Source organism: Anabrus simplex, chromosome 1, assembly GCF_040414725.1.
Source record: "Anabrus simplex isolate iqAnaSimp1 chromosome 1, ASM4041472v1, whole genome shotgun sequence".
In the NCBI taxonomy this organism is placed as follows: Eukaryota; Metazoa; Arthropoda; class Insecta; order Orthoptera; family Tettigoniidae; genus Anabrus; species Anabrus simplex.
This window is the reverse complement of record NC_090265.1, coordinates 512,961,838-512,986,612: the sequence shown is the minus strand read 5'-3', so window position 1 is coordinate 512,986,612 and position 24,775 is coordinate 512,961,838. Positions and strand designations below refer to the sequence as shown.

Below are 24,775 nucleotides of genomic sequence, written 5' to 3'. Positions count from 1 at the left end.
CGTATTAAAGGACGAGCCTTTTACAACTGATCAATGCACCAACATAACTGCATCACTGCGTGATTGTGCAAGACTGAACTGCACCTGTCATATGCTAAACACATTGCTAGTGATGGGCAGTCGGAGACGAGGTCTCAATATTTCTCAAACGCAAGCACTATTTCTCGCGAGAAATTTCAAGAGATCTCGAGAGCGTTGTCCCCGCATTGTATGGTGAGCAGCGTATCGTAGGCCCACAGGTAGTCGGAGCTGTATGCTGTTTGTGCCAAGCATGCGAATAGCAAACCACGCGCCTTCTCCATTCCATAAATGTGTGTCAAGAAGCGACTAGGGTGTTCATTTCTACCAAGGTCTATTTTGACGCAATATATCATAATTATAAAGGATACGCATTCTGACATTGTATTCACTGGTAGGTAAACGAATAAATAGGCTAAGTACAGAAACTGACGGCTACTGTAGGTACACGTACCTGGATACTAGAGGCGTGCATTATTCAAACTCGAGACGAGACAAGATGCTCCTTGCTGCATATGCAACCACCATTATGCATGAGCGGAATGTGTAATCTAAAATGCTTGAGTTTGCTCCAATTCTTTCGACAGGTAGGTGTACATCATTATCAGACCATATCATATGACCACTGCTTGTGTTTATCGATATTTTGGTGACGAAGGAAATAATTCCTTATAATGTTATGGATTATTCGCGTCATATTTAGGTACATCGATATATGACGGTGCAATGTGTAATTGTGTCTAGTTGCACGCGACAACCTGAAGACTATGTCCGAAACGCAACGTAAGTCGTGGTTATTTTGAAAAGATGTCACACAGCACAGCCTGCTGTGTTGCTTGTTCAAAAGAAGTAAAAATACGTCAGTAGAAATACATCAGGGATGATCTGGCACTTAAAAACGCTTATCAATGAAGAGGAATTGTCACAGAACACCCCTGGCACGGCCTGCATTCACAAGAAGCTACCCTGTCGACAACAACTGCGACGTATCCAATTAGATGTACAGCCTATCTACAGTTATTAACAAATTACACGGGATATTCAGCCAAGAAGTCCACCTGAAATAACTCCTGAACAGTTTAAAATACTGACATTCTGTTTTCACTTTCGTTAATGGTATTAAGGAGCTCATAGTTCAACATGAAGTGCTTTCCTAGGCTTTTGACAAAATTTATCGTCACGCACGTTTCCATATGAGAACTGCTGATGATATACTATGAAGCATACGCTCTTAGTTTCTGGGACGTCGCACAGGTCGCAGCACATGCGAATCATCTCAAGAGCGCTGCCCATCATCCCTGTCGAAAGAATTGGACCAAACTTGGGAATTTTAGACTACACGTTCCACTCATGTGTAATGGTGGTTGCATATGTAGCAAAGCACATCATTATTTTCCCGTCTCAAATTTGAAGAATGCACGTCTCTAGTATCCAAGTAGGTGTACATCCTATCTACAGTTATTCACAAATTATGCAGTGTTATTCAGCTAAGGTGTCCACCCCAAATAAGTCGTGAACAGTTTAAGAAACTGACATTCTGTTTTGACTTTCGTTAATAATATTAAGGGGTTCATAGTTAAACATGCAGTACTTTTCCGAGCTTTTAACAAAATTTATTGGCTCACATGTTTCCACATTAGAATGTTATTTTACGCAATAGCTACTGATGATATACTATCAAGTTTACACTCGTAGTTACTAGTACGTCGCACAGCTCGCACTACAGGAGAATCGGTCTCGAGATTCTCGCAAGAGTCTCAGGATCTGCGACGTCAGTCTCCAGTCTCGAGTGAGAGCGTTGCCCATCACTACATATTGCTAAGAAATTCGTTCAATACCCAGTTTATGTCAGTTCGTTGCCCTCACACTGATGCCCTTATGTCTGCAACGAAAAGACTTGTTACATACGAAAAACAGAGTAAATGTTCTTGAAAAATCATTGCAACAATCATACGACACTCGCTGAAACACACAATGTCAGTATTCGGCTTTGTGGGAAAAACTAGCAGAAAAAGGACAGGCAAGCCATATAGACGGAATCGATATCAGCCTGATGAATGAACTGATTGCACTCCTTAAGGTATGTATTTTGTTATGTTAAGTAGCCCTCTACCTTCTTTTGCTATGCCATTTGAAATACCGGGCAATTTAAATTAGTTCCATATGGTGATCTTGATACATATTTTAAGTAAGCCTATTTTAAAGTCCTTCAAGGAAGCATCAAAAGAATTAGAATGCGAGAAGTCACCCACACTTCACCTTGTCTTTACCATGGAAAATGACGCTCCTGCAGCATCTCACTCAGGAGTGTTATATCGGGGAGGCCTCTGAAGTAGAAGGTTTGCGGCGTTACATCAAATTGTATACAGAAGAAGAGTTCATCATAAGTACCATAAGATGGCGACATTCCTGTGGGTACCATTTCGCCATCTAAAAATATCTGATAAAGAAAGATGTGATGTAACAGCAGACGTAAGGAACGGAATGCACTATTTTGAATATTAAGCTGTGTTCTTCAGGATAGTAGGTTGTTCTGGAATCAGATGTCATTGCTTCTGGTTAATTCCAAATTTCTTTTGTGAAAATAGTGTAAGAGTCGATACAATATGCACTAATTCCTACACACCTCTCTACTATTAACAGCCACCTTACGCGACGTATTTTGAAGCTGACTTACATAGCGACGTATTTGATTTTTTTCTTTCCCTGATTAGGTAAAAAAACCTTATGATGAACGAGGCTTCCATGAATGATGAGTATTCTAATGTTCCCAAGCCATCAGACTCCACGACTATGCCACAACCTGCCAAAGTAATGAAATTTGCTTTGTGGGCTGACAATGATGGTCCTACTCCGACAGATGAGCTGGTAAGATATTGTTATGTGCCAGCCCCGTGATAGCTCCTTTTGGTACTTCCAGGAAGGAGCTGGCGACTCAGACGACCTGTTCTCAGTGGCCGGCTTACCTGCGAGTTTCTTGGATATTCACCAAAAATGTTCTGCCTCTAGTGACAATGCGAAATTTCTGGGCCAAATCATGCGAGCTATAAAAAGGGAGGCTAGCCGCGGACAGTCAGTCAGTGTTGGACTCTGAGTCAGTGCTGGACTCGGGCTCAGTGTTGGACTCCATGGTGAAGTCAGTGACTCAGCGCGTTAGGGTTCGGTGGCTGGGCTTAGGGCGACAGAGGTGTTGGCTGTCGCCAGTGTCCCACCGACGTTTGAACCACGAGCGGTGGTTGTGGTGTTGGAGAGAGACCAGTGAGTGCATGAACTGGAGGCGACAGAACGGTAGACTGTACAGTGTGTTCATGAAATTCTGTGGACTGAGGATCGCCGTGAGCCAGCGAGGAAATGCGCTATCGTGAGTGTGAGGATAAACGGACCAGTGTTAATGTTCACTGTTGTATCGTCCTACTGTTTAGTAGTTCACTGCGTGGGACTGTGTGAATTACTGGACTGTATATGGAGTTGAACCAATGAACAGTCGTGTGTTGTACAGTCAGCGACACTGTGTTCAAATCCAGCTGTTTACGCACAGCAAATGAAGGAGGTGAGTGGACTTTGGGGAAGGTGAAAGTAAGGTTTATAACCGTTCCCAGGTAACAACCGGCCAGGACCCCCAAGTGTGTGTAAATAGACTGGTGTAGCCATTCATAAGTGGTTACAATTGTTTGTATTTAAATGTGTGTGTGTGCATTTATTAGGCCATCCTGAAATAAATTAGAGTAATGAAACAGATGGAGTTTTATTTGTAACAATATTTGAAGCTAAACTGTAGAATGGAAGATGATACAGTGTCCGGTTATGTGAACAAATTGTACCCACGAAACTTCATTGTAATTTTTGTGCCAAACAGAAGATAATTCCTTTTACTCAGAGTGTAAAATCTGCGGTAAATTAAGAAATACTGTCGTTACTAGAGTAATATCTATACGTACTTACGGGCTGTAGACAGGACTCCCTTATGTTGCATTCCACTGCTCGTGCCGTCTTTTGTTTCCTTCTTGAGGTCCAGGACTAGCACCGACGAATGGGTGTGCTATGTCTGTGAATTCTCATTCTCTTTGTCCATATGACTAACGTGGGCAGTTATAACAACAAAATAGCATGATCTCTGGACCAATAAACATATTACTTTTTTGTTGAAAGGAAAACAGCGTGATCCCTGGACCAATAAATATATTACTTAATGAATGAGTTAGGTCACAAAACAAATGAGCAAAATGAAGAAAACGACACCTAATTCATTCAAACAACTTCAGTGAGCAAAGACATCACACACGCAAGTGTTCGACAAACAAAACACATACGGAAGCCCTGTAACATAGCAGAAAAAATAGTTTTAAGGTAGTAAAGTATGTATCCATATTATTCTCTACAAGTAAAATATTTCGTACTATTTCCTAATTTACCGCAATTTTACACTTTATTTGAGTAAAAGCAATTATCTTCCATTTGGGACAAAAATTACAGTGCAATTTCATGAATACGGTTCGTTCACATAACCATAGCATCCTATTGGGAGAACAAATTGACCAACTATTAAAAACTTCACCAGATCTCTGAGGAAGTATTATTTATGCACGCATCAAGTTCAGCTTCAGAGAGACTTTTCAGCCCACAGGACTTCATTCTCAATGTACAACAGTCTCTTCTACACCCAAACAATGTTGAAGCTCTTTTTTTCATTCACAGTAATTCCACTACCATTAATCAATGGCCAATAAACTACGCATGCTAAGTAAAATCTATGTTTATGTTAGTTTTTGTTGTTGGCATATTGTACGTCATTTCAGTTTGTATTTTATTTTGATTTAAACGCGAATAAAGTCCCATGAATATGCTATGTGTTATTTACATTCATTTTCTGTTAACTTGGCATCAATTGCAGATGAATATTAGTTTATAACAAAGTTTATGTTTGTGTTTTATTATTATTATTATTATTATTATTATTATTATTATTACAGTGCAGGAGAGATCTCTATCATTTTATTTCAAAATGCAATTAGCCTACTTTGGAATATGTTGTTATCGTACAGGAATTCTTATAGAGAGTAATCCGATTAGTAGTGTGAAGTGAACATTTCGTTGTACACAGCACACACGTTATTGCAGGGAAGTAGTCAAGGTCAGTCTACTGAGCCCACCTAACGTAATAGACTGCGGTGGGCTGTACGAGACCAGTGCTGTGGGCTAGTAAGCGGCCGTGCCAGAAGAGAACGACGCTGCCAGAGCCCGCGGGTTTGAAGTGCTGCGCAGTGGGCCTCTCTGCAGGACTCTGACCCACCGTTCACATTGGTGACAGAATAAAAACTTTCGTAGATTTGTGATTTTTATTTCAGGTTAAATGTACACCGTATGCATAAACCGGCTTCGGTGTTGGGGTCATGTGAGGCGAATGGAGGATGATAGGTAGAGCAAGACCAAGACTATGATGGTTAAACTCAGTTTCTAAGATTTAAAGATAAGAGGTGTAGAACTAAATGAGGCCACAGCACTAGTTGCAAATAGAGGATTGTGGCGACGTTTAGTAAATTCACAGAGGCTTGCAGACTGAATGCTGATAGTCATAATGGTCTATAATGATAATGTAAGGAAATGTGAGCAGAAATACTCTCCTGAGCAGCATAAATCTGCAGCTGCACACATTGAAGTGTAACTAGGAGAAATAAGTCCAACAGCAACAGTAAGAAAATGCTCATTTCTTCCACAGTTCGCAATTCTGAATATAAGTTTTACTTTCACCTATGTCAGGTATCTGCAAACGTCCCACGGAATGTGCTAACAAACCCGACCAAACATTCTTAGAAGACATCAGTGGCTGCATCCACGAAGCAAAACCCAAAATAACCTGTTTTAACCATACACGAAACCTATAGACCACCTAAATATCTGGGCTGTACTGATAAAAGAATCGTGCTTATTAAGTCTGGGGATGGCTCAGTTTATGGTTATCTACTGAACATCCAATATTGTAGGGCATGATCATACAAGTGTATTTCCAGTCAGAATTGCAAGCAGATGAGATAATCCACTACCTAAATATGGCAATCACTGCATGCCAAACACACATTTAACCATTGGTGGAGATCTAAACTGCAGGATAGATAAAACCACAGAAAAATCAAAAGCTGTAATAAACTATTTAGTGGAAGGAGGACTGTCACTGCCGAGCGTAGACAATAAGACATACTACTTCTACAACTGTAGTAGCACCTCTGACATCTTCAGTAACCTGGAAAGAGGTGAGATCATTCTCAAGAGAAACTCTACAGAATGTTACCATCAGGAAACACCTCCCAAGACAGCTTCTTATTGTGGACAAAGAATTATCCTAGCATACGGTCCATAGAGTAACCACAATTAGGAGATTAGACACAAACTACAAAACCAGATGCATGAACTATCAGGAACCCAAGGGAGGGATGACAGAGGAAATATAAACACTGCAGTAAAGAAGATAGAGTGCTTGATAAAATGAGCCACTTTACCAAGGAATGCGTACCACAGGAAGGGAAAGCCTTGGTTCAATTCTGCATGTTATTCACCTAGAAAAGAAAGCCTGAAAGCACTACACAAAGTCCGACTAATTGAAACAGATGAAGCCCCCTTCAAATACTAAGAGAAAGGAAAGCAATACCAAGCAGTCATAATGAAAACCAAATTGATATACTATCATGAAAAAGAGAAGAAAATGACAGAGACGGCGGAGAAGAAGGCTTCTTGGGACCTTGTTGTAGCAATGAGTAACATTCCTTGAATTTGAGTGACACTTGATCCAGCTATCACTTGAAACAGCTAAGAAGTAATTCAGAGTGAAGATTGTTCCGATAGTGACCTACAGGCTAGAACTCGCACAAAAAGTAATTTTACGAAAATTAGAACAAGTTACGACAACGTTTTGGAAGAGAGTCCTCTGAATATTGAAATACAAACCATCCAAACTAGCCTATGAATTAGAAACAAGCATTTTTCTTCACAGAAGAACTGAGATTCAACGTTGGGCTTCGATCTACTGTTCAGAGTAACAAGCTAGTGTTAGAAGAAAAACCAGAGCTGCGGCTTGACTGACCTTCGTTTAATACTTAGGTTTTCTGTTGTGATACACATCACCGATCAAACGCAAAATGAGCCATATTGATAACTGAACTGTGCAGTGCTTAAACTACAGAATCTCTATGCAGGTTGTATGTTTTTCTCTCTTATTACAAGAGAACTAGGCAGAACTTTACAATGAAGGCTGCAAGGATTAGTAACACGAGCCACCACTAGGTGGCGCACGCGAGTTCACTGTCCCACTAGTAGTGCTGAGGGAGCGCCGAGAGGAACGACAATGCTGCCAACTGTTGCTTGGGAACACAGAGCGCTTTATCGTTGGTGTTATTGTTTTTCTTGCAATTTTCTTTGCATAGTTTTGTCTTCTTGTTGGTTTGCAATGGCAGTGTGGAGATTGTGACATTAAGGTAAACACATTTTCAAGCGATTTTGAGGAGAACTAGACTAATTTAATTCAGTTTCTAGAATGACACAATCTAATTACTACCACCAGGAATTGCGGCAAGTGCAGTCACAGTGTTAAATTGTGTACCGACAGAAAGCAAATCGTTTTTAGGTGCCACCATCGCGTACAAGGCAGGAAAGAGTGCGGATGGAAAGAGACTGCGAGAAAGAACACATTCTTTGCCAACTCCAAACTTGCGTTATTTGACATTTCTCTATTTTGTGTCCTTTAGTGCAATCTGCCCAAGCCTATCACTCCTTTCATCAAACAAGAATTAGGTTTCTCTTCCAAGACTATTGTTCATCGGTGTAGTTTTTGTCGAGAGGTGTGCATTCATTGGGTACACAACAACAAGCTGAAGATTGATGGTCCTGACGTTTTCGTCGAAATCGACGAAAGTAAGTCCGGGAAATCGAAATACAACAGAGGACGACATACTGAAGGACAGTGGGTGTTTTTTCTGTGCCCATTGAAAGACGTGACAAGGATACAGTGCTTGCAATTATTCAAGAGTGGGTTTTGCCAGGAAGTATTATCAGTGACTGCTGGAAGGCCTGGAGGACGAAGGTTTTGTAAATTTACGAGTTAACCACTCTGTTCAGTTCATTGACAGCGGCTGCAGCGGGCGTGTGAACAGATGCAATAGGAGGGTCATGCCTAATGATAGACCACTTGTTCACACTCAAAACAATGAAAACAGGTGACGCCACATGAAGTATGGGAGTTTCTAGATTCCAGGATTTGGAAGGAAGAAAGAGCACTTTATTGGGTATCTCGCAGAGTTCCTCTTCAAATCCAACTTTTCGTTAGATACTCATGTGCACGAGTTCTTCAAGGCCGCTGGTGAACAATACCCTCATCTCCTTTAAGTGAAGTGTAAGTTATACCCTCCTCTCCATTATGTGAAGTGTATGTTTGTTTCAGTGATAATAAATTTTGAAGTATTTGAGGAAAAGTGAGGTTATCGTGAAGTATTTCTCGTATTTTATATATTATTTTAGTAAAGCAAAGGGGGTGTGGGGGCTTAAGCCCCCAGGTAGGAGGATTTGAGGAAAAATGAGGTTATCGTGAAGTATTTCTTACATTTTACAATTACTAAATGCCCTTTTTTCTTGCCATGTGGACAGTATGCGCCGCAGAGATAGTAAAGAGCCTCTCAAAGGGAGTGTGACCCCAAAGGGGCCACTTTTCTCATGACAGAGATTGGCCTGGATGTGCAAAAATACGTTAAAAGATAGTAAATGAACTTTATTTCTGGTGCCGTGACCCTTTTAAACTTCCCTGGGCGCTTCATAATTTTTTTCTTCTGCAATAGTTGGTAACAAAATGTCGGCCTCATCCTAAGTGCCGGAGGCGTGTAGAGACTTTATTGACATAGTGGACCTTTCTTGAATGTATCGTTACAGGCAGTGAGTTGGGTGCCGCTTCCGTACCCGGTGTGCAGACTTAGGGATGATTGAAATCATATAAAAATGATATGAAACGATACCTGAAGTAGCAGAGAGGAGAGATCCTTCCTTTATGCTTGCTAGAAACCCACCATCCTGCCCCAAAAATTATTCTTACTTATATAGAAGAATTAAAACTGAGGCTGTGTAAATCAGGTGATTGCGACCATGTGCTGTGTTCCTATTGGCCGGCCAATGTTCGCGATGTGTTCCTATTCGCCGGACAAGCTTCCTAATGTCTCTGGCAGAGCTCGCACCGTGTGCAAGTACAGGGCTGCCATGTTTGCTGAAATTAAGAGAACCAAGAATTTCAGAGTTCACCGCCAATTTCGAAGTTCGGTAAAAGTAAGAAAACTGCGACTGGCTAAAAATAAGAAAACCGCCACTTTACTAGTGTCATGGCGTGTGCTGGATGTGTGTTTTCTATCCGCGACATTATAACCTTGTGTTGTGACGAAGTAAAATTCATGGATTTTATAATAAGTCACGGCATAATAAAGAGAGTTATTCCCTGTGGAGTCTGTGGTAGGGATCGAGAAGTGAAGGTATCTGGAAGCCGGTATTTTTTCTCGTGTGAGAAACGCACGTGTCGGTTCAAACAGTCTGCGAAGACGGGTACCTTTATAGAGGCACACCTTTCTCCGCAGAAAGTTATAACATTCGTAGCTTACTGGCTACTGGGAAATAGACCCCACTACTCATTGAGTCTGAGCACAAAGTGAGTTCCGAAACAGTGTCAGATTGGTCCTCGTACTGTAGGGAAGTTTGTGAAGATTGGGCCATTCGACATTCTACACGACTTGGAGGGGTAGGTGTAGTTGTCGAGATAGACGAGGCCAAGTTTGACAAAAGAAAGTACAACCGCGGGCGTCGTGTGGAAGGTCAGTGGGTTTTCGGTGGGGTTGAACGCGAAAATAATAAGAAATTTTTCGTTGTGCCTGTGGAATCTCGCGACAGCGCTACACTACTCGCCATTATTAAAGACAACATCTTGCCCGGAACTACTATAATCTGGAGAGCCTACAACTGCCTCCAGGACGAGGGATTTCTCCACCTGAAAGTGAACCATTCAGTGGAATTTGTGGACACGGAGAAGAGCGAACACGTCCACACCTTGAATGAGGAACGTCTCGCGGGGGAAGAACTCGTAGTGCATACAAACACCATTGAGAGGAAGTGGAGGAACATTAGAGAATCCCTACCTGTTTCTGGACGGAAAAAAGAGCATTTCCTTGGCTACCTATCGGAACATCTATTTAAATACACCTTCCCTCGCGGAGAACGAATCCACGAATTTCTTCTCGCAGCAAGCACGCAGTATCCCCCACGTTAAGGTAAGTCATTGTTTATTAATTAAAGTGCTGAATACTGTGTTGCATAGAATGCGCTGCTACCCTAACCTATCCAGGCCACTTGTTTTGTCACTAACCTACCCTAACCTATCCAGACCAATGGAGGTGTCACGCAGGATACTAGAGGCCTAAGGTCCGCTCCGCGGCTTCTAACCTGGGGGCTTACGCCCCCAGACCCCTTTGCTGTCACACGGGATACTAGAGGCCTAAGTGCCACTCCGTGGCTTCTAACCTGGGGGCTTACGCCCCCAGACCCCCTTTGCTTCCCACCAGGCCAATGATCTAACCAATCCAGTCCAATGGTCTTGTCACTAACAATGCATAAGTTGGCAAGCCTGCTTAGTGTTGCGTGACGTCGCCCGAGTCGCGCCATGTTGGATCTCTAACCTGACTTTCGCACACCGGGTACGGAAGTTTTACCGTGAGTTGTAGTGCCTGAAGTAAGACACAAAATTGAAAAGGCAAAGCATGGAGTGGTGCAGCCCAGGGTCACCGAAATTAAAGAAAACGTTAGGCATAAGAAGTTGCATGTCAAGATAATGCTCATTCCCTTTCTTTTTTGCTGCAGAGATCATTCATGAAGAATGCCTACCAGGAGGTACGGCACGGAACGTGACTACCTACGTGAACATCTTGGATCACCTCCTGAAGAAGATCACACCTGTGCACCCCAGTATACTACAAATTGATCCAGGTGGCTGTTGCACAGTAATGCGTGCCCCCATACCACCATAAACATACACCAGTTCCTGGCATGTAAGGAGGTTCTAGTGCTCTATCACCCTCCCCACCCTACTAACCACACCCAGCCGTTGTTTATTACTTCCTTTTCCCTCGCTTGATGAAACACCAAGGACAACAGTTTTCAGACATTACAACATTAATGCAATGTGAATGCTGAACTCAACCGCATCCCATAGACTGCCTTTGCTAAAAGTACCTCTACACGCATTGTCAGAAGTGCATAACCATGGGATGCAATTACCGTACTTTGAAGGACAATATACTGAATTTTTGTATACATATATAAAATCAATACTCTAGACCTGGAGACAAGACTTTCACATGCGCGGAACAACTGTCGTTTGTTTACACGCTCGTGGCCTTCTTGGGAAGGATGTTGTCAAGTGATGCCAACCTCACCACTTAGGAATTAATGAATGAGTGGTGCTTCGATAGGTGGTGATAGTGATTATTGTTACACCATTGGTCTGGACTGGTTCTTGCCGTGCAGATAGTTAGGATAGGACCTGGACAAGACCAGTGATATAGGGACAAGCAAAGGGGGTCTGGGAGAATATGCCCCTACATTAGAAGCCGATTTAGGCCACTAGTTTCGTGTGGAAACACGATTGGTCTGGACTGGTTCTTGCCGTGTAGACTGTTAGGATAGGGCCAGGACAAGCTCATTGGTCTGGACTGGTTCTTGCCATGCGGACGGTTAGGGCAGGATCTGGACAAAGCCTGTAATATAGGGACGAGCAAAGGAGGGGGGCTTTTATTGTAGTGGGGTTGGTAAGGGATGATTATCATAACTGACGGGAATGAGATCACGTGCTACTTTATGTTGGCCAATAGGAATGCAAATATCTAACTTACTTCAGCAATGAAAATGACATGTAATATTATTCATCAGGTTATAAAAGTAAATGTGTTACGTCTTGGGGCACGGTTGCGGGTTCCTCGACATTGCTATTAACACATCTCTCCTCTCAGACCTTGTATCCAGGGCTAAAGTTTTACCTATTATATATATAAATTCATTAAGTCAACAATACACCATAGGTATTGATCGCGTATTGCAATCTGTAAAGTCCTAACTTTTTTTAAGTGGGCATACAAGTTTATTTTTTCCAAGTTGTAACATTAGGCCTACGTCTACTAGCAGTTTTTATAAAATTCAGGATACTTGTCAAACAAAGTAGGCCTATGCGTGCTGATGTTCTTGTGCAAATATACAGTATATATATATGCCTATAGCCATTGAAGACAGGCAAACAGCACAACTAACTCAAAATGATCGGTTTCAACCCACTCAAAGACCTTTGGAAATCTCGACGAGAAGTGCATTAACGTTTAAAACAGTACTCTACAATCTCCCGGCCAATTACCTGAATACTATAGAAACCCTCGAGACAGGGGAAGAACTTTCCAACGAAGCTACGACTAGTTTATTAGGCAGAACAGTTGTCTTCACATCGAGTGAGTGACTCGCACAGGATGAAGGATTGACAGCAGCTTGGGCTGCGTAACTTCGTACCTGGAATAATACGAAAAGACACCAGAATTATCTCTCTACCCAACTACTGAATAACTAAAAGAGTACACAGTATGAAGTAAATGCAACACAAACATTCATGAAATTTATATGATCTACGGTTTTTAACTTACAGCAACAGCCCGCAAAAGGGGCCACTTAAGAGCATTTGAGGTCATACTTCTCGATTATACGGCAACAGCACTTTTCTTACAGACTATACGATTCGTTCAATATGTCGGAAGACCAAAGAAAATAATATGATCATAGAATACAATGTGCAAAGAGAAATGAAGAGTTACCAGAGATATATATCTCGTAGGCAACGGCAGTACTGACAAACCGGCTGAGACTTACTGCAAACAAATACACTACACTACCTTTGAACTATCGAAATCTTTCCTCCGATTTCCTCGAGACAAAACAGTGGTGTATAACAATAGTGGATTTATTATGATGTCTGAAAACATGCTCTATCTTTTTGTCTTTTTAATGTAAACACGTTTATCCATAATTTTGCAACTGTACAGTAGCATTGCTTTTATCTGACTTTGTCAACATGAAGTTGTTGTATTTGATTTTGGTTTTAGATTGTTAATTGTGGGTTAGCTACTGAGTTGTTATTATGTTGATATATTGTTGTTTGATGAAGAAAAATTAAATACATTTTCCTTCGTATTCCTCTACTGAAATGAAATGGCGTATGGCTTTCAGTGCCAGGAGTGTTCGAGGACATGTTAAGGCCGGTCTCCACTGATTAACATTTAACACCAACATGTTAAATTTAACATGTTACAATTGACATGTATATTGTGTTTGTGTCTTCCAATTGACTTTGCATGTTAACTCAGAATGTTGAGGTTAACACTTTTAACATGTTGGCGTGTTTTCCGCTCCAAGTGGAAAACAAGTCAAGTCCATGTCAACAGATAGCCAAACGGCGCAAACGACGTGTTTCTCGTGAAGTAGGATTATAGTTACAACACTCCGCAACACTCATTCTTTTTTTTATAAGCTACAAATACAGTACCAGTACCGGTACGCGTACGCGTGTCGTTCTGTCTGCACTAGCCTATACTAAAATTTATAGTCAGAAATGGAGTGGAGCAAGATTCCTTTGGACTTAATTAATGATATAATAGGAAGGCCTTGTTTGTGTGATGTCTCATCAAAGGAATACAGAGATAAAGCGAAGAAATCCGACAATTTCCAGGAACTCTATATTATTATTATTTCCGCGAGTGCATCGAAAAAAACCTAGCGTACCTCCGCTCCCAGTACAGTCGAGTATTGCAAAAAATCAGAAAAAGTCTGAAGTCGGGGGGCGGGGGGCGGGAACGGACGAAGTTTATACCTACTTCATAGTGTCTTGCTTTTGAAGCAATGAGCAGGATGAGGGGAGGAAATGTGTCTAATAAAACTGCATTTGTAAATCATAACAAGAAGCAACAGTGGCAATAACAAATGCCACATCTTTTTCATCTGAGTCCTTAGTCCTTGTTTGAAAATACTAGACACCACCTAAATGTATTACCGCAAACTGATATGATGAACTACCTACATATAAACAAAGAAAGTTAAGTTTAACATGTTTATTAAGTGTGGACACAATGTTAAATGAAACAGTATTCAACATTTAACATGTTGATGGTGTCACCAGAAAACATTTAACATGTTCTTGTTAAATGTTAATCAGTGGAGACCGGCCTTTAGGATCGCCAGATGCAGGTCTTTTGATTTAACACTCGTAGGCGACCTGCGCGTCACGATGAGGCAGGGAGTAAAGAATACAGGGAGATGCCTTGGAGCTCTGAGAATGAAGCCCAATGACAGTGGTCAACATAGGGGGCGTGGTCGTAAATAGGCGCGAGAACGCATGCTGTTTTATGATAGTCAAATTTATCCCAGGTCATTGAAGTGAATACGGTGAACGAAAATTTGTAATTGCTGGAATTTTCAGATGCAAACAGTGTACGACACGCTAAATCTTAAGAGATACTAATATTTAGTTGATGTTGTAGCTCTTAAAATGTCGTGTTGTGCGTATGGTTGCACGAATCGGAAATCCAAAAATATTCCTGGAATAACATTTCACAGGTAAGATTCTAAGTATGGCTTGTAATATGTAGTACAGTACATTATATTACTTCCATTGTTATTCTGCTAGTATTTCTGAGTCTCAGAAGCACCGTCCGTATTTCGTAAGAATTTTTAGGGTAAACTTGTTGTTTATCGTCAATATTTCCTCAGATTTCCTGTTCATAAAGAAAGGAGAGCAGAGTGGATTAAGGCCATTAGAAGGGAAAATTGGGTACCTTCTCCTTACACCAGAATATGTTTTGCACATTTCAAACCGGAATTGTTTGATCGGTCCATGAAGAAAGTGGTTTTGAAGGAGAATGCAGTACGGTACCTACTATTTTTGAAGCATTCCCTTCTTACCTACAGAATGTAAGTTGGCATATTAGTAAAAATTCTACTATATAAAATTAATGTATCATAATAATATGATATAAAATTAATGTATAATAATACTATTTATTAAGTCATAATTACCCAAGTATTCTTTTCATTTTAGAAAACAAATGCTCGTGCTCCTCCCACGGAAAGACCTGAGCCAGTTGCTGCCAGTGGAAATGAGTCCTCGGTTCCTTCACCAACCAAAAGTGAATATAAAAGAAGACTTGAGGAAGCACAAGAAAGGGAAGCACGACAGTTGAAGAAAATTAAAGTCTTGCGACAAACTGTCAGAACAAGCAAGAAGAAGGTAGGAGAACTGAAATCTCTAATTGAAGAACTCAGAAAAAATCATCTTATGAATGATTCAGCTCTCGATATTTTTCCTAAGGCTGCTGCTCCCAATAAAGAGTTTCTAAATAGACAGTTGGCTAAAGCTCAGAGTGAAAGTTTGCCTAGTAAATATTCAGAAGAATTGCGAGCATTTGCCCTAACACTGCACTTTTATTCTCCCAGAGATTACAGTTTTGAAAGAGAGCAGTTTAATTTGTGTCTCCCACATCCTAGAACACTCTCGAAGTGGTATGAACAAATTGAGGGTGTTCCTAGGTTTACTGCAGAAGCCATAAAAACATTGCAAGAGAAAGTAAGTCACAGTGATCATGAATTACTATTTGCATTATCCATGGATGAGATGGCTATTAGGCGGCAAGTGACTTTTGATGGCAAATCATTTCATGGTTATGTTAATATGGGTGTTGAAATAAATGATGATGAACTGCCAATAGCAAAAGATGCTTTGGTGTTTATGTTGACATGTATTAATGAGAAATGGAAAATTCCAGTTGGGTATTTCTTTGTAGATACAATTGATGCCCCTCAAAGGGCAAATTTAGTTATGCAGTGCCTTACCCTCTTACATAGTGCTAATGTAAGAGTAGTTTCTATTACTTTTGATGGGCTAGCCTCTAACATGGGAATGGCAAGACAGCTTGGCTGTAATTTCTCATCAGCAAATTTCTGTACCACATTCAAGCATCCTATATCGGAAGAAGAAATTGCAGTGTTACTGGATCCTCCTCACATGCTTAAGCTTGTCAGAAATGCCCTCGGTGAAAAAGGAACTATTATTGACGGTGATGGTATGGTTATTTCATGGAAATATGTGAAAGAGTTGGTTGATTTGCAAGAGAAAGAATGTCTCCATTTAGGGAACAAACTGAGGTCAAATCATGTCAATTTTGGCCAGAACAAAATTAAAGTATCTTCGGCTGCTCAAGTTTTAAGCAAATCATGTGCAACTGCCATAGACTTTTGTAATAAAGTGCTGAGGTTGAGTTTATTTCTTGGTTCAGAAGCAACTGTGAAGTTCATTATGTTATTCAATGATCTGTATGACATTCTAAACTCAAGATCATTGAAGCAGATTGGATGGAAAAAAGCAGCATGTGCTGAGCAGTGGGAGTATATTTTAAATTTTCTGAATGATGCATTTTCATATATTGGTAAGCTCAGATGCAACACAAGTGGAGATTTCATTATTCAGTCCAATAGGAAAGTTGGATTTTTAGGATTTCAGATCTGTATTAAGAGCATGATAGTATTAGTGGAAAAATATGTTTTGTCAAGTAGTGCCCCTCTGAAGTATTTGCCTATGCATAAACTGAGCCAAGATCATGTTGAAATATTCTTTGCTTGCATCCGTCTCAAAGGAGGATGGAACAATAATCCTACTGCTCAACAGTTTTCATCAGCATACAAGAAATTGCTGGTAAATTCTCAGATAGGCACTACTGGAAATGGTAACTGTTTACCTCTTTCAGCAGTTTCAATAATGTCAGTTTCTTCTTCTGTACCGGTACCAAAACCTGTGGAGTTAATCAATGTGACTACAAAGGCTAATGAGATTATGGAGAATGTAGAGAATTCTACCCTTCCTGATTATGGAGAGCATGATTATTTGTTTCTTCCTCATGCATTGTCACTTTGTGCTGAAAATGTTGTCTATTATATTTCTGGGTTTGTGGCTAGAAAGTTAATGTTGAAATTAAGGTGTGTAACATGTGTGAATTCCTTATTTATACTTGATCCTGATAGGCAGAGAAAGTACCTGATATGTTATAAAGACAAAGGATTTCTTGTATATCCTTCTAATGACGTATTCAAAGTATGCAAAATATGTGAGACCCATTTCAGGAGAAGTACTGCCGGAGGTCTTTCAGTGAACAGCAGCAAGATCCTGAAACTCAAAATCAACATCCTCCAAGATTTGTTAACTGTGGAACTTTTCAGGTGCCTAAATGATCACTCAATGGAATTTGAGCGTTTTGACAATCATCTGTCCCACCTGATTCATGCTGTAGTTGTACTTACCTTAGTGCAAGAATCAAGCATTTTACCAAATCATTTGTCAGTTGCATTACCTCAAAAAGGCAGTTGTACAACAAACATGTTCTTCTCCAAGGCCAGTAGGATAAAATGTATATAGGTTAGTACGGCACTATGACTTCTAAATTATGTATCCCCCTGTGGGTGGGGAGGTAGAATAACACCCACGGTATCCCCTGCCTGTCGTAAAAAGCGACTAAAAGGGGCCCCAGGGGCTCTCATCTTGGGAGCGTGAGTTGGCGACCACGGGGCCCTTAGCTGAGTCCTGGCATTGCTTCCACTTACTCGTGCCAGGCTCCTCACTTTCATCTATCCTATTCGAACGCCCTTGGTCACTACCACTCCAAAATATGTAGAAAGCAATAATGCTAAGTTCAGTTTGGTGATTAATTGCGCATTCCGCTCGAACATTCAGATTGCGGTATGCCCTTATTAACAGCCTACTCCTTATCTTGACTGATATCTGATGAAGATTTGCATGTCCTTTTTTTAAGATAACGGTACTCGGTTTATAGTACCGATAGTCAACTAGCAAGAGAGTAGATTTAAGGCCGCGGCTCGTGAGAAACCCTTCCTTAGAACTATGTAAAAAAAAAAAAAAAAAGCCTTAACAGGTCTGTTTGCCAGAAAATTTTGTTACAGCTAATCGCCGTGTTATTTTGAAAACGATTGTACGTAATTATGCGATTCGAAGTTTCCCTGCTCCCGAGAAAATGTCTTAGTTTGTATATATCCACAACGTAAAAATAGCCATGTTTTGGTAACCATGGTGGGCGTGGCCGTTGGCTTCAAGCGGTAGCCACAGAGAGTAGTGTAGCGGGCAGCTCCCTGTATTCTTCACTCCCTGCGATGAGGACCAAATGATGGCGAAGACCAAGGTAACTAGAATACTAGGTAGGCTACTCCGGCGGTTGAAGCTTCAATTGGCTGGAGCGCCATGACGTCACGCGATATGAACGATAGGGAGTGAAGTACACAGTCGCAGTACAGCAAGCCTACGAGTTCTCGTGCCTGTGAAACATCTTCTCAAACTTTCATCAAATAATGGTCTGGTTTAGTCCGATTCGATAAGCAACGGCACTTCCAATAGATTTTAAAAACGTGAAAATGCGTTAAATTTCGTCACATGCAGAGCAGGTAGAACATCAACTATCAAATACATGGCATATAACACGATAATAAAATATTGCCATGGAACTCAAAATAATCAATTTATTTCTTCCTGATGAAGTAAATATTTATATCAAATAGCAGAGGAAAATATACGCCATATCGACATCTTTATGGAATTATATTAAATTATTAAAACGTACGTGTAAGGAGACTTAATTGCGTGATGAACCAGCCCAAAGCTTAGCCTTCTTATTGGCATATTTTCTCAGTGCTAGCTCCTTACTCGTTGCATTAAAATGCCATATTGTAATAAATGGCCTGGTCCTTACGTAGAGACAAATTATTTTGTCAGGGAATACTGGAAATTTTGACTTAATAGAAATAAAAGTTTTCATTACGTTTTTGCATCTTGATACAGTCTTACCGTGAAACACACCAACGAAATTTCGAACTGGGCTATGTTTTTAACCACACATGACTGGGATGTGAGAGGCCCCCTTTTGCAATAACCGAGATCAAGTAAAAGGTCTCTTCTCGAACGACATTTTCAAATCAAATCAAATCAAAATCTCTTTATTTGCAAATGAGGTGCCTACCCTCGGTGGCAAATGGTACACTAAAATACATTATTGTCAAGCACTAAATATTAAATTAACAAGAGAACAAAATTTTCCTATAATACAATATTATACAATTTACGCTAACAATTTTTTCTATTAAACACACAGCTCATCCTTAGTAAATTTATATTGTTTACAAAATTCTACTAATAATATCTCCTGTACTACTTACAAATATAGTCAACTGATATACTTTATGTGGAATTACTTCAAATGATACTGTACAACTGGTATAAGATTAAAATTTACATTGCATTTTTTTACTTTTTTTCTTTTTTCCTTTACCCATTCTGGAACCTAAGTAGCATAACGACCTGCTGCGTCTTAACCAGAGCCCCTTTTGCCACCACTTTTCAGAGTTCCTGAAGGGGCTTCACAGCTACCGTAGCGGTCCCAGGGCCCTCGAAGTCCCCACTGTACTTCACCCCTACAGGCAGTCCCCTACTTTGGCTGTCCAAACTCCTTAGACCAGGGGATGGAATTAATTTATTCACACACATTTTTTATTTACATTAACCTGCACTGGTCGAATGCCCTCTAACATTTCATTTATTTTCTCTGTTGCTGTTTATTCTCTTCTTGAATATCTGTACAGATTTTGGAAAAGGATCAAACACTACCCCTGGTAAACTGTTCCACTCCTTTACACCCTTCCCAATGAATGAAAATTTACCCCAATCGCTTCTACTAAAATTTCTTCTAATTTTACATTTGTGGTCAGTCCTGCCGATATAATTATTTTCCAACTGAAGCCTCTCACGGATATCTCCCCATGCTGCTTCTCCTGTATAGGCTCTATATAACACTATAAGTCTACTCTTACTTAAAGTTTCCCACCCTAGTTCCTTTAACATTTCTGATACACTACTCTTTCTCCTGAAATCCCCTGTTACAAACCTTGCTGCTTTCCTCTGCACACCATCTAGTTCTTTTATTAGGTATTCTTGGTGAGGATCCCAAACACTGTTTGCATATTCCAATAATGGACGAACCATACTTAGGTAACTTTTCTCTTTTAATTCTTTGTTGCATCCTTTAAGTAGCCTCATTATGACATGTAATGATCTGTATGCTTTCCCAACAATGTCATCCACATGACCCTTCCAGTGCAAATTACTTTCAAATTTTACACCTAAGTATTTGCACTTACCATCTTTTGGGATAACTACCCCATCCAAAGTATATTCAAATTCAGTTTTATAACTCCTGTTTGTAAATGTTGTAACAGTTGATTTGCCTCCATTAACCTTCATATTATTCTCTTCAACCCATTGTTGGATACTCTCAAGGTCCCTTTGTAATTCTGAACAATCCTCAATGGTATTTATTTCCCTATAAACAATTATGTCATCTGCATACAACCTTATTTTTGATGTTATATTATTCCCTAAATCATTTACGTATATTAAGAAAAGTAACGGACCGATTATACTACCCTGTGCAATTCCCTTCCAAACTTTCTCTTCCTGCGATACGTTATTTCCTACTTTGACTTTCTGAACCCTTGAATTTAGAAATGTTTTCACCCAACGTGTAACCCTTACGTCCAGGCCTATTCCCTCCAATTTCTTTAATAATATTCCATGTTCCACTCTATCAAAGGCTTTGGAAAGATCTATGGCTATGCAATCTAACTGGCCTCCTGAATCCAATTGATCTGATATGTCCTGCTGAAATCCCACCAGTTGTGCCTCACAAGAAAATTTCTTTCTAAATCCATACTGGCTCCTCATGAACCAATTTTTATCATCACATATCCCTCTGATGTACTTTGATATTAAACTCTCCAGTATTTTACAAACTATACTGGGCAGGCTGATTGGTCTGTAGTTCTCTGGTTTCCTTTTATCACCCTTTCCTTTATAAATTGGTATTATTATAGATTCCTTCCATTCCTTTGGTATTACATTATTATTTATGACATAGTCAAAGAGAAATTTTAAATAAGGCACTATGTACCACCCCATTGTCTTTAACACCTCCCCAGTAATTTGATCACTTCCTGCTGCTTTTACTTGCTGAAGCAGTTGGATTTCTCTGGAAATATCTTCATTTGTGAATGAGAAGCTTCTTGTTTCCCTCTGTGTCTCTACTTCTGTATCTTCTGTTTCGGTTTCCAACTCCTGACAATCATCTACTGAATATCTGAATTCCTTACTAAAGAGGTTTGCTTTCTCAGTATCTGTTAAATAGTGTTCACCCCCTTCTCCCACCATTGTAGGAATTTGGATTCCTTTTCCTTTTTGATTCCTGATATATGAATACAGCTTTTTCCATTTCCCTTTGTGGTCATTACGCTCTTGAATAATGCCATTCATATAATTCTCTTTTGCTTCCTTTTTCACTCTATTCAGTTCCCTCATTAGCTGTTTTCTAGTTTCTCTACTCTCCCTACCTTCCTTGATTTTCCTGTTTACTATTCTACATTTTCTTTTTAATTTTCTTATTTCCCTTGTATAATAAACAGGGTCTGAGGTCATTTTACCCTTCTTAACAGGTACAAATCTCTTCTCTCCTTCCCAAATGATTCCTTTGAATTTAGCCCAAAGTGTATCCACATTACTCCCTTCACTCATCCAACAACTGAATTGTGATTTAAGGTAAGTCCCAAATTCATCAACTTTAGTTTTTCTGTACAATTTCTTGTCTTGTGTGACCCTCTTATTAAGCCTTTTTGGTACCAGTCCTACATCCATTATTACAGCCTTATGGTCACCTATTCCTTCAATTACCTCAGTTTTATCAACAATTTCCCATGGTTTAATCAAGAATACATCTAGTAAGTTATTGAGACGAGTTGGTTCTTGAAATACTTGTGTAAAGCCTCCCTCCCAGATTAACTTATTTGCCAGTTTCTGTTCATGGGCTTCACTTGTAGCTCCATTCCATTCAACTTCAGGCAAGTTTAGATCTCCCCCAATTATTACCACATCATTATTATTGTTTTTATGAGTATAATCTATTATTTTCTCAAATATTTCCACGTCCCTTTCCTCTCTTCCTGGCCTGTATGTTCCTATAATTCCCACCTCCATCATATTATCACGAATTAATTTTATCCCTAATATTTCATCCCTTTCATCGGTAAACCATTCATGTGAACAATAAGTTTCCTTCACCAGAATAAACACCCCCCTCCCTTTTTATCTCCTCGGTCTCTACGATAGACTGTGTACCCTTCTGGAAATACTTCTCTGTTACCCACCCCTTCTCTCAACCACGATTCCACTGCTATCACCACATCAGTCTCATAAGATTCCATCAATGTACCGAATTTTAATTGTTTATTTACTACACTCTGACAGTTTTCCAAGAGCAATCTCAGACCCCCTTCCTCCCTAAGACTTGACTGTTGCAATTGGTTAACTTGAAATTCCCTGCCTTCCTGAGTTTCATTTTCTAGTTGGCTGAGCCAGCTTGAAGTACGGCTGGCTCTTTCTACTTGTTTTCCTGGTCAGCATTATAACTCAAGGGAGTTGCCTTTTTTACAGTACTTATCTTAAGATTAATAAAATCTAGAACAATATTTGCTATCTTTCGTTTACCTGAATTGTTTAGATGAAGGCCATGCTTTGTGTAACAGTGTCTCTCGAAACTGCTGCTATCAGTTACCTGTGTATTACGAAAATGTTTACAAATTTTAACCATATCTGTATTAACTTTCTTCGTATTTACTGTATATCGGATCACGGATACTGTATTATTTCACGAGCTTCGAAATATATTCAGAAATATAAGTTATTAGCACATAATAATGTTAATGTTATTGGATTTTACGTCCCACTAACTATGTATTTGAGCACCTTTACCGCCGCACTGAGACAGGATCGAACCTGCCAAGTTGGGCTAAGAAGGCCAGCGCTCTACCATTTGAGTTGCTCCTTAGCCCGGCTATTAGCACATAACAATAATTATAGAAAATATGATTTTCATTCAGTCGTTTATATCTGACACCTTTTTACCGTACGAGCTGCAATATGGAGATATTCAAGAGTTTATTACAAAGTGTTTCAATAACCAAGCACTGCTGACGAGGAAGTATTGTTATGCCATCACAGAAGCAAACTGGTTATGATGGTTGTTGTCGTGATTGTCTTTATAATATGCAAAATAATAATAATGTTATTTGTGTTACGTCTCACTAACAACATTTACGGTTTTCTGAGACTCGAGGCGCCGTAATTTTGTCCCACGGGAGTTCTTTTACGTGCAGACAATTTATAGCGTCACACACGTTTCCATAATATGTTGACTGCATTTTAATCAGTACAGTGGTTCTACTTCAGATACTAACAACACGAACACTGTTCACGTAGTGAACCGCTATAAAATTATTATGTGCTAATAGCTGGGCTGAGTAGCAACTCAGAGACAAAAAAGTCGGTCTGTCGATCGGTCGGTCGGTCAGTCACTTGCGTTCTTGCCTTACGCTGCGTGAACCATCAACAACAGACCCCAAGCAGTCTGGCTTGAGCAACCGTGGAGTGAAGTCTAGTGGTGCAGTGCGTGCCGAGAACATGGTTGGTATTGAGCAGTACCGGGCCGCGATTGGGAAATGGCAGGTGAAGCAGAAGATGGAGACCAAGAATGGACGGGTGTTAAGAAAAGAAGGAGTAAAAATGGGTGAAGCGGTGCTGGTAGTGACAGTGATAGCGGTGCTACTGGTTATTGGGGGGGGGGGGGGGTGGAATTAAACCCAGGCCCAAATACCAGCGGAAAATTTAGCATGGAGGAATTGGCAGCACCTAAGGTGGTAGTGAGTGAGGTAATATAGGAAAAGTGTCAATGGGATAAGGTACAGGAAATAAAGGACATGATGGAGGAGCAGAGAAAGGAGATAGGGAACATGAAGAAATGGCTAGAAACGAAGACGGAGGAAACGAACAGGAGAGTGGACAATAATGAGAAGGAAATAGAGTTATTAAGAGGGAAAGTGAAACATCTGGAAGAGGAGGTGATGATGATGAAGAGAGAAGCGGAGGGGTACAGGCAGGAGAGAATGAAGAAAGCCATATTTATATATGGTGTGGAGGAAGGTGAGAGGGAAGGCAAGATTGACCTGATATCCAAGGTGGTAGAGTCATACGGGATAGGATGAAGTGGACATAGACGATGTGGAGAGAGTGGGAAAAAACTAAAGGACGGAGGCCAATTAGGGTAACATTTTTCTCAACCCTAATGGCAGAAATTGTGATAAGAAACAGTAATAATTTACAGGGCCAGAAATTAGGGGAGAAAAGACATGGGAAAGGAAGGAAGTGAAAATATGAAGATCTTGAACAGACATCTATGGAGAGCGAGAAATCAGGGGCTAAAGGCCCGAATAAGAGGTCAGAGGTTGGTGGTGACAAACGGACGAGTGTTATGGAGCATTCAGTGGCGAAGCTAAAGGAGATGGAGGAATGCGTTAGTTCCGAGGGAGGAGAGATGACAAGGCAAGATGGAAGGAAGGAAGGAAGGAAGGAAGGAAGGAAGGAAGGAAGGAAGGAAGGAAGGAAGGAAGGAAGGAAGAAGTAACAAAGAGGAGTGGAGACGAGGAAGGAGAGATCAACGCAGGTGAGAACGGACAGTGCAGTGTGGATACAGAAGATCAAAACAGTCAAGGGATGAGTGAGGGT

The 24,775-nt window shown here is 40.4% G+C and overlaps 1 protein-coding gene across 1 annotated transcript in view; it reads right to left on the bottom strand.

Annotated features, from left to right (window-relative positions):
* UQCR-C2 (Ubiquinol-cytochrome c reductase core protein 2) overlaps window positions 1-12,833 on the bottom strand; it is a 93,519-nt gene extending 80,686 nt beyond the window's left edge. The window contains exons 1-2 of the mRNA XM_067135406.2: window positions 12,714-12,833; window positions 12,434-12,582 (exon numbers count right to left, since the gene is read on the bottom strand). Of these exons, the coding sequence (XP_066991507.2) occupies window positions 12,434-12,582; window positions 12,714-12,758 (194 nt within the window). The 5' untranslated portion in view covers window positions 12,759-12,833. The remainder of the gene's footprint in view (window positions 1-12,433; window positions 12,583-12,713) is intronic.
* Window positions 12,834-24,775: the final 11,942 nt, after the last annotated feature.